This window comes from Seriola aureovittata, chromosome 4, assembly GCF_021018895.1.
Source record: "Seriola aureovittata isolate HTS-2021-v1 ecotype China chromosome 4, ASM2101889v1, whole genome shotgun sequence".
Lineage (NCBI taxonomy): Eukaryota > Metazoa > Chordata > Actinopteri > Carangiformes > Carangidae > Seriola > Seriola aureovittata.
In genome coordinates, this window is record NC_079367.1 from 18,421,598 (window position 1) to 18,432,081 (window position 10,484).

At 40.7% G+C, this 10,484-nt stretch overlaps 2 protein-coding genes across 2 annotated transcripts in view; one reads left to right on the forward strand and one right to left on the reverse strand.

Annotated features, from left to right (window-relative positions):
- Positions 1-1,466, forward strand: part of ift80 (intraflagellar transport 80 homolog (Chlamydomonas)) — a 37,224-nt gene extending 35,758 nt beyond the window's left edge. The window contains exons 17-18 of the mRNA XM_056374670.1: positions 100-223; positions 689-1,466. Of these exons, the coding sequence (XP_056230645.1) occupies positions 100-223; positions 689-799 (235 nt within the window). The 3' untranslated portion in view covers positions 800-1,466. The remainder of the gene's footprint in view (positions 1-99; positions 224-688) is intronic.
- Positions 1,467-5,173: 3,707 nt separating this feature from the next.
- Positions 5,174-8,965, reverse strand: LOC130168085 (uncharacterized membrane protein C3orf80 homolog). Its single transcript, XM_056374672.1, has one exon. It carries the CDS (start codon positions 5,971-5,973, stop codon positions 5,314-5,316), a length of 660 nt encoding a protein of 219 aa, XP_056230647.1. The 5' UTR covers positions 5,974-8,965; the 3' UTR covers positions 5,174-5,313.
- Between the last annotated feature and the right edge of the window lie 1,519 nt (positions 8,966-10,484).

Here is a 10,484-nt window from a genome sequence, read left to right on the forward strand (position 1 = left end):
CATTTTGGGGGATGATTTAGGTTTGAGCAAGAGTTAAGGTGAGGACTGTTTGTCCATAGGGGATGGATGTGTATCTATATCTTGTCATCTTGTGTTCAGGGCACTGGAGCTGGCAGTCAAACACAAGACCCACGTGGACACCGTGCTGGCCTATAGGGAGAAGTTCCTACAGAAATTTGGCAGGAAGGAGACCAATAAGAGATTCCTGCAGTACGCTGAAGGGGTGTGTATGGACAGCCTGTCTGCTTCGCTGCATTAATTGATTTGAGCTGTGATCATGTCTTTTAAAAACTGCTTTCTATGGGTTTCAGCTCATTAACTTTTTATGCACTCCCTATACACTACCAGTAGAAAAAAGTCAAACTTTTAAGACACTCTATATCACCTCGACCTTTTCTCTACTGTCCAATCAGAAGAGCCTGTGGAGGTTAATCAAAAATTGAGATGTTTAGTCTCACAGATTGCTTGAATGAGGAGTGGTTGTGCCTCAAAAAATGCCAGTGTCATCAGGATCAGGGGGGAAAAGTATTAAAACACGCCACACTTTTCAGGCGTCTAGCGTGATCCCTACCTTATCATGTAATCCGACTAATTAAACTGCTTTTCATTGTCAGTCTCGTACTTATCATAAGTAAATATAATAGCTCATCTAAACTCATTTCATCTCATCTTTGTGTCTTTCTGCCAGGTTGAGGTGGACTGGGAGAAAATCCAGGCGAAGATAGAGATGGAGTTGGCAAAAGAGAGAGAGAAAGCTGCTAATGCCTCTGTGAGGAGCAGCATGGCCCCTCGACGTTAATGTTCTAGAGAACTTTCTCCAAAACATCAACTTTGCAGAAATCAATGCCCATGTTTTTTTGACATTTGGTGAATATTAGTTGGTTAGACATGGCCTTTGGGTAAAAAAAGAAATCTGTACTTGAGGTTCAATGTCCACCATTAGTCACAAGTATATTAACTTCAAATGTTTTTATATGAAGGCAACATTTGGAGATGTGAAGATTAGTAGACCATGAAGAATATGACACTTGGCTTTGACTCATACAGCACAGTCTTTTGGCATATTCTGTGTAATATAAAACATTTGCACAATGTTGAAGATGGCATTCTGTTACTGTGGGTGGATGATTTGACTTTTGATAAGAATATCTGTATCTCCCAGCAACAGCACCATTATGGCCTTTCTGTCATATCAGCTTCTCAGTGATTTCAGTTTGTCAAGTTCAGAGTTGAGTGTTATCTTTTTCCATTTGTCAAAATTAACTTGGTATGTTCAGTCATGCATGAATGTACTGTATGACTTTGCTTTGTCACTGATGTTTGACTTTGTGTTTTTATATGGATAGACATTTTTAAAGTTTATATTATCAAAATCCTTCCCTCTGTAAACACTACAAAGAATTTCAGTTAATAAAACAAATGGAAATACTGCATATATTCAGAAAAAATATGCTCTTTTACATTGCTTTCTCTATTTTTTCATATTCCTTGAATGTCTTGATGCTTCACTGGTTTTATACAAAGATGATAGAAAATGAATGTTTTTTTCAGCTTTGCACATCGACCCAAAAGGTATTTCTGGGTGCATGCGCGCTTTACAGTCCAATACAGTCCAGTGTGTGCTTCTCTTTGAGTTATTCTTATATTTCCTTTTCTGCTGAGGTGTGAAACCAACTGCTTGCCATGCAGCTCCACCCCCTGGTTGGCAGAAGGCCAGTACATCAGCGGACCATTATAGCCTATCCATCTCCTCTAGTGGCCCAGGAGGGATGTCTCATGGCTCTCCAAAAAACAACTGCTAGACCATATCACGATGATGTGGACAGATGCGGTAGAAAGTGATCAGCATAATCCCTGAAACCGTGAGTGGCCACAGATGGTGAAACATCGTGAAAACGGTAGATGTAGGAAAATGTATCAATGGGTTCATTCTCTCTTGCTGTTGCTTTTTTTTCCTGGGCTCCCTGCACTTTTAGCCACTTTTAGCCTAAGTCTCTCTCTGACTCACTGTCTTTTTCTTATTTTACTCCCTCCATCCACTCTCTTTCTAAGCCTACTCACTGCGTGATAAACCATACTCATCCAGACCAAACACCATTCATCTATGAAAAGACTTATCAGCGAGGAGTCAGGTTTCACGTGCATTACCGTCGAGAGTAGCCACACACATTGAACATGAGGATTGAAATAAATTTGTGTTGTGTCTTAAACTTTACAATGTTTACTAACCCAATCTTAAATAATGTGACTAGGATTTTCTGAAGATTGGTAATGAAAAATAATTCATTTGATAGTTTGCTCATTATACCTCATCTGTAAATTAAAAAGAGAAAAGTTACGTTTAGACTGCCAATCTTCAGACTTGTGGCTCTCAGTGGTAAATGAACAATAAACACACTGTAGATATTTCATATTTTTTTAAACTACTAAATACCAAATAGACACTACTTTTATTAAACCACAGGGTTGTATACACATATCCAATGACTTGCAAGTTCTCATGTATTAAATTGATGGCCAAACAATGCAGCTCCACCAAAAATACAATTCCCAGATGTAATCTAGAACTTATGAGTAGGATAATGTTCATTGATTTGACCTTTATAGTCAATCTGTTCTTTGGTCCAGTGAGCAATATAACTGTACAGTTGACGCACATTCTAGTGTTGCTTACACCAAATCCATTTTGTGTGTGTGTGTGTGTGTGTGTGTGTGTGTGTGTGTGTGTGTGTGTGTGTGTGTGTGCGTGTTTGTGTGTGTGTGTACTGTGTATTTATCCTTTGTTTATCTTTGTACATGTGTGCTTTCTTCAGTCTGTGACTGTATATGTTTGTGCACATACAGTATGTTTAAATTTGTAATATGTGCATTTGAGGAAAAGAAAAAAAAAACTATATCAGTGTCCTCTTCCCTGCCAGGGAATGTCCCAGCTTTATGTGATTAAAGTTTAATGCTGGGAAATGTAGCAGACTGGTTTTGCCCTTTGCTCTCAAACTCACTGTTGCAGCATGCATATGGGAGCTCGTTCACAATGAACTACAATGACTATTGAGGAGAGAGTGAAATGCAACATTCACACCTCTAATGGATTGAGTAGTTCTCATACATGGCTTCATGCATCTAAGGGTCACATACTCCACCTCATCTACCCATCAGTAGGGTTTCAGCATGGATTTAATGCTTTTAAGTGGAAACTCCACCCACCCGCAAATTTCCCTCTGGAAAGGAAAGCCATCAGTGTTGACTATTGGCTCTCATGATCTGACAGTATTGGATTGCACAAGTCACCACAGTCACACTCAGACTTTTAGTGTCAGGAGCATTAGAGGAGCTTGAGGTCTGTAATTGTAAAGTCTAGTTTTGTGGATACAGATGCTTTGGCAACAGCTTCTTCTATATTTTAATAGCTAAACATTTAACAGAAATGGAAGTTGTATTTATTGTGGTGAATAAGAATGCTTTGATATACTTCCTGGTATTATATTGTCATAATGAGTATGCTTAGGTCTTTCTGATGTCAGATAACCACCCTGGAGCTTCTCTGATAAATCAGTTTGGTAGATTTTAATGAGGTGAGGGTCACTGAGTGCTATGTACCTGCTTATGCACCATTAAAGAATAATAATAAACACTAACTACATTTCCCATTCACAGCAGTTACATAAATTGTTTTGTTTGCAACTGTTTTGATAATCAATTAATCGTTTGAGTCAGAAATTGCCAAAAAAATCACTTGATCCATCCTCTCTAATGTTTTGAACACTAGGTCAGACAAAATCACTTTGAAGACGTCATCTTTGGCTCTGGGAATCTATTATGGACATTTTTCACTATTCTATGGTTTTTTTTTATAGTCCAAAGGATTAGTCAGTGAATTGTGATGATAACTACCATGTTATTCAGTAATGACAGTAACTGTTACTTGCATCACTAAAGGAGATTCTCGTGCCAGCATTTCTGGCTGGAGAGAGGATATGGTGTGACTGTTTACCACACACCCCAGTTACTGCCAAATTAAAGTAATGTCTTATGACATTTTAGACATTACTGACAAACTTTTCAACATTATATTGAGACTTTTTAATGGACATTTAATGGCAAATATACTGTATATGCTTTAATCCAAGTAAACAGGTCTTATGTAATGAGGTGTGTTCAGTGTAAGTCTGGTTTTCGATTTATAGCAGCAAAAAAAGATTCATCTTAGTTACACACTTATGGTCAACATAGAAGTAGATCTGAACATATTTTCAGTCTGCATCCTCAAGCCACTCTCCCATGACAAACAAATGACTGCCTCTGTCTCTGTCTCACCCTTGTTTCCTGTTAGATGTCCCTTTGTCTTTTCCTTTGCTTGGTCTGAGCTGTACTGCGTTAGTTATGCTTGGGGCAGCAGTTGTGATCTCGTCTGACATGGTATCATCAAAATACAACTTTGTTTCTTGGCAGCTTACACCATATCAGTATGCCAGCTGTAATCTCTGCCATTGTTTTTCCAGAATTCAGAACCTGGGAGACACTGATACATGTAGCCTCAGGCAGCAAGGCTCCCAGGATCAGAGCGTTTTCTTTTTTTTCTAAATTGCAGGCATCTGCTGTGGCTTCAGCTTTTGCAGTAGACATATCAGACATGGCTCACTGATAAAATGCTCATCTGTCAGCTCCCAGTGTGTGTATGTGCATGTGCATGAGAATATTGCTTTCATGCTGATAATGCATAAATTAACTGTCTCTAAAGTTGGCTGATAAAAATGTGTGCCTCAGAAAGTATTAAAATTGATATTCATCCCTTCACTCCCACTTTCAGCCCACATTTCAGGTTACTGATAAAAAGAAATCTAAATATTCTTCCTTTTGGATGCAAATTCATTAAGGAAGAACAAAAAAAAGAAAAAAGAACAGGAGGTCTTTCAGGTCCAGCAGAATATTTAGCATTATGAGTAAGAAAGGACGAGATTTTGACAGAAGAAAAACTGTTTCACGGTGCCACTTAAAATTGAGGTTCTGAAGTAAAACTTAATGCGATTGTACCGGAGCCAAATTAGCTATCCCCAACACAAAGAGCGCCAATTTCAGCCGCCTTCGCTTACTTTATAATCTCCTTCACTTAACCCAAGCGGTTATTTGCATACAAAAGGCGAGTAATCCCCTATAATCTTACAAAACACGTACATATTCTCAGCCTCCTGCTTTATTCTTAACATTCAGGATTATAATTGCACTTGAGTTTGTTCCTCTGCAAAATAATTACCCTGATGATATTAAAATAGGAATACTATATTGTCTCTGTAGCTTTGCCCAGTCTGTTTTCCGTCAGACAGAGTTTCGAGATGTCCTTGGGCTGTGTTGCGGTCCTGACACCTCCAGGACATCCCGCCTCTGGTCTCCAGCCCTCGGTCCTGCTGCTCTCACTCTTCCCTGACCGCCCGTCTCAATTTCCGACAGCAAGTTATCATCAGATCGGTCTCTGTGCATCTCCTGCATGCTTTCCTCATACGTGGGTAAATATTTGACCTCGTCGTAGGCTGGCAGGTTCGGAGAGGTGAAGTCCCCGAGGCTGTACTCTGGGTACCGGTCCAGCAGGGAGTCCTGGGACGCCGATGCGTGCCCGTGAAAGAGGGAGGGCTCCTCGCTGCGGTCGTGGTGCGGGTGTCGGCGGGGCCGCGGGCAGATGATCCGCTGGATGAAGTAGCCCATGGCAAACAGCAGTAACAGGATGAGGATGCCCGACAGCTTCCGCGTAAACCAGCCTACGTTGTCGAAGAAAATGTGGATGGGCAGTTTGCAGCAGCGCACCGTGGAGCTTGTACTGCCGTTCCCGGTGACGATGGGCGGACAGCACTGCTGTCCATCGCCGCACTGGACCTCCCCGCAGCTCCGGAGGGCTTGACAAGCGGAAACCAGACATGCCGACAAAAGGGTGCCAGTTGTCCCGCACGTTGTCCTGCCACCGCCCGGCAGACTGGGCATCATGTCTGGATTTCCCGGGATTGAAAATAATGCGCGTTGCTGTCTCCCGTGCGCGTGATGTTGTAATATTGAAGTATATAATGTGTTACAGGTCTGCCTTTCCTTCCAGCTGTGCACGTTATCGTGCTCTCACAGCCACTGCGGCGCAGAGCGGGACAGCAGGTGCCCCTCAGTTGAGGACGACCTGTCTGCTGTGTATGGGCGATAGTGGGGAGAGTGGAGCAGCATCAATGTCTGGAGGGAGCAATGATGAGAATCATGAATAATCTTACATCATTATTACGTGAAGAATTTTTTATCAGTTTCCTAGCTTGTCCTTATAGCAGTGCAACCCATATATGGTCCCCATTAGTTGACATTGTCACGTTCATTCTGCCCTGCACTGTCCTGCCCAAGTGGCTTGTGACCCCCAACTAACTATATAATATCAACAACCTCCTCTCAGATGATTGCAAAGTTTGCTGCCGAGCCCCCTCACTTATGCTGTGAGATTCAGTAGAGAGTCACGTACAGGTACGTGGAGGGGTGAGAACCACATAGAGAGAGTAAGAAATTCATATACTGTGATCTGATAAGATAAACTAGTCCTCATTCTGCAGTAGTGGAGGAAATATAGTTGTACTTCACTTATATAAAAGTAGCAATACTACAATATAGGTATAAATGTAGATAATCTAGCATTAGAAATGTAACTTAAGTGAAAGTAGGCAAGTGTTTTTACCAAAATGCTTTACCTATCAGAAATACAAGTACTCATAGTGCAAGAAAATAGTCCCTGTGAGTGTTAAAAAATGTGTATTAGATTATAATTGCTGTTGCATTAATGTGTAAGTAGCATTTTTCTGTTGTAGTTAGTAGTGGTGGAGCTAAATAACTAGGTCACTAGTTTGTGTGCAGGTTGGTAGATAAATCTGCAACAGCATGCCTCATATTTTTAAGATGATGTGTAATGTGTAACAACTTAATCTGTAAAGAAGTCTAACAACTAAAACTGTCACATAAATGCCGCTTAGTAAAAGGTAAAAATTCCACAAAATGAAAATAGCCAAGTTCAAGTACCTCAAAGTTGTATTTAAGTACAGTACTTTCAGTTCCAGCCTGCTACTGGGGATCTGGAAACCCTTTAAAAGATCCCTGGAAGTCCCCAGACCCCACTTCAAGATCTATCATCCCCAAAAGGACAAACCATTCCTTAAACTTACACAATCACTGAATCCTGCAGTGAATGCCCCTGATACAAGGCGCCAATAGATCTACCCTTCTCATAAAAAATGAATAGTTCTCGCAGTGTCGGTTGTAATGGGTCCCATTAGAAGAGTGTCTGAATTCACATTAGTCCAGCGACGTCCTAGAGAACCAGCACTGAAGAACATAACCATAAAACTAATTCTCCAGTTTAAATGATAGTCTCCTCGCCCACCGTCTTAATTTACACTATAGATGTTGCTTTGGATGACATCCAAGAATGACAGACAGCTCAGTAAGCTGCTTTACAAGTACTGAATACTAACTAATATAATTAAACCAGTCTGCATCATTTGTTGTAATGCAACAAATAAGTGATTCATTTTCTGCATCATTTTCATTTTCATTTTCTGCAATGGTTGTTTAGATTGATCAAGGTCACTTCTCAAAGCCGCATGTCTGTAGTGGATCTGAAAGGATTATGACTTCTCTCCCCCTGTGAAAAAGATTTATGAGCAGTGAAGACTTACAATATTTTAGATAAAGGGCACGATAGTGATGAGATACAGTCTTGACAGTCTTTGTCAAGTCTTCATGGTTTAAATCATGTGGCGAATCCTTTTAAATTACAGGAACGTTCCACCCCCCCGTCGTCGTCATGTTACCCTTTGTCACTAATAGCCAGTCTGTATTTCTTTCTTTCCTAAACAAGGCCTAATGCACAATACACCAAATCTAATTACTGGGGCATTATGATGTGAAATTCAGTAGAAGGGTAGCATCATGCAGCCTAATTTATGCAGCATCGTATTTCTTTCTGTTATCTGCCTCGATTAGGGAAACGTGATCGCAGGGCACCCTTCTAACCAAATAAACAAATACACAATCAATAGCCTGTGGACCTTGGTTCTGAGAGCTGAGTTCAGAAACCTTTTTTTCAGTCCATTGTTTTGAGGGCTTTCCCAGCACAACTTGCTATTCTGCTACTTGGTTGGCTTTTATTGACATGTATAGGGAACAGCTGCTATTTCTGATCACAGCTTTCACTCTCAGCAGTGCCTGGAAAGTCAAAAATGACTCCAATCTCCATGGTGTAGAGGGAAATTTGAGACCACTTGGCTTTTTAATTACACCCATGTGAGTAATTATTATGATAAGATAAGAAATAATATAATAAATAACGTTATTCATCATGAGCAAAATTAAAACTACATAATATTTAGTAATGCTTTCCTCACTGATCAGAAGGATTTAATGACAATATATTGAAAAATAATCCTTTACTTGTTTATCTTCTATCTCTGACTATTTCTCCTCCTCAAGTCTGTTTCTAACCCACCACATCCTGCCTCTTTTCCCTCTTTCCCTGAAATACACCACAAAGTGCTGTTCTTCTGTGAGTAAGATTGATTGAATAAATTCTCTCTTTACCTCTCTTTACCTCTCTTAGCCCCGCTCTGTCTTGTTCTCCGTCCATCTAGGAGCAGCTTTCAGAAAGCACATCAAACTAACTGGAGACCAATTACATTCTGAAACAAACAAAACAGGACAAGTGGTTTTTTTTCTATTTATAATGCATAGCATCTTTACAGAAAGTGATGTGTCTGTGCTCTATCAGATGTGATGACATTTGTGAGTCTTTGATGTGCCGAGGCAGAAACCTAGATACTTGCAGACAGAATGAGAGAGAGGATTGAGATAGCACAGTGAGAAGTTTACACACAACAAATTTGTTAACACCAGCAACACAAAGGCAGCTTTGCTCACTTAACCCAATAATTTGAAGCTGTAGCCTCCTGTATGGCAGACAATTAAAGTGATAACACACTGACTGGAGTACATAACTGTAATAAATGTGGTGTGCTGTATGCTTCCATTAATCTGGCACAAAGGTCTCTTGTGTTGTGCTTAATAATTCAGTCTTATGGGGTCCATTAGCCCTGTGTAATGATGAATGGCAGCGTTCATTTTCATCTGTCAGAGACGCTGATGTACGGACCGCCCAATGGTCAATGTCACGGTTATTACGTTTGCATTAATTATGAAACAAAGAAAGCCTTGTCAGGCCATGGGCTTTGTTAATGGACCCAGTGATGGTCCTGGGTTTGGCTTTGTTTGCACCAGAGCAGAAGTCACAACCTCAGGGTTACTGCCTCGAGACCAACCTCAGCCTCTCTAGCTTCTTTGCTTGCTGTATTTAAGGAAACTGATCTTTACATGATGTGATATATTGTTGTGACTTATAATCAAGCTGATAGTATCACAGCAGTGTTTAGTCTCCAAACGTACATTACGTGAAGAATGTCCTGGTGTGTAAGCATGAGTACAAATGGTTATGTCTGAATTTGCAGACTGTTTAGGATGAGTGCTTGTTTAATCCGTGTGTAAATACTGCGTCTGTGCAGTTTTAGACCCAGAATTGCAGAATACGTGTGTGGGTGTCATCAGCGCCTGTGTATTCCCATCAGCTTGAACTCTAATAAAAAGCAGGGCCTGCAGTCAGTGTAGATTGTGTGAATCCAGAAAGTCCCACACCACAGCTATTTCACACCCACGTACTTCCTCTAATCTTATCGCTCTGCTGGCTCAGAGGTCTTTATGTGTACGGGATTGTGTGTGTGTGTGTGTGTGTGTGTGTGTTGAGAGTATGGGGAAACTATATTTATCTTTTAGTCTGTTTGTGTGGGTGTCTTTGTTTCAAGCATTTTTTCCCATTTATGCATTCCATGGACAAAATGTGGTAGAGTGGGACTTGACAAATGGGAGCGAGAAGGGACGACATGTGACACAGGTCATGGGACTGACTTCATTTAAAACACTGCGCAGTGTAAATGTTGTGCTTCTCCTCAGAACTCTACTGAACAAGCGTGTGGATGTGGTCACTTCTAGCAAATATGTTTGAACGAAAGTGTGCGCCTGTTACCTTCAAGTGGCTTGTTCTCCCAGCATTGTGTAGTTTTTGGCTCGGAGATGAATCAGAATCCAGACTTCCTTTGAGCAGAAAGACTTAAAAACTGCTCTTGAAGGCCCCCTCCAAAAAAATCAAAAAAATCTCAACTGCAGAGAGAAGGGTAAAATCCCGTTTCTGTCTCAGGGGAAACACTCTCAGTGCTCTTAATAAAATCTGATGAGTTGGGAGGTTTGTGCTGAGCTGGGCTTTTTGATTTTATGGTGAATAACTGTATACGGTTGCCCGTACGATGATGTTAGGCCATAATACACTGCTATCATTTAGACAGGTTTGATGGATAATAGGACTAAGTGATTTGACTCAGCATCGTTGCTTTCTGTTCAAATGGAAACATCATGTTGCCAGAAAAGATTTATGT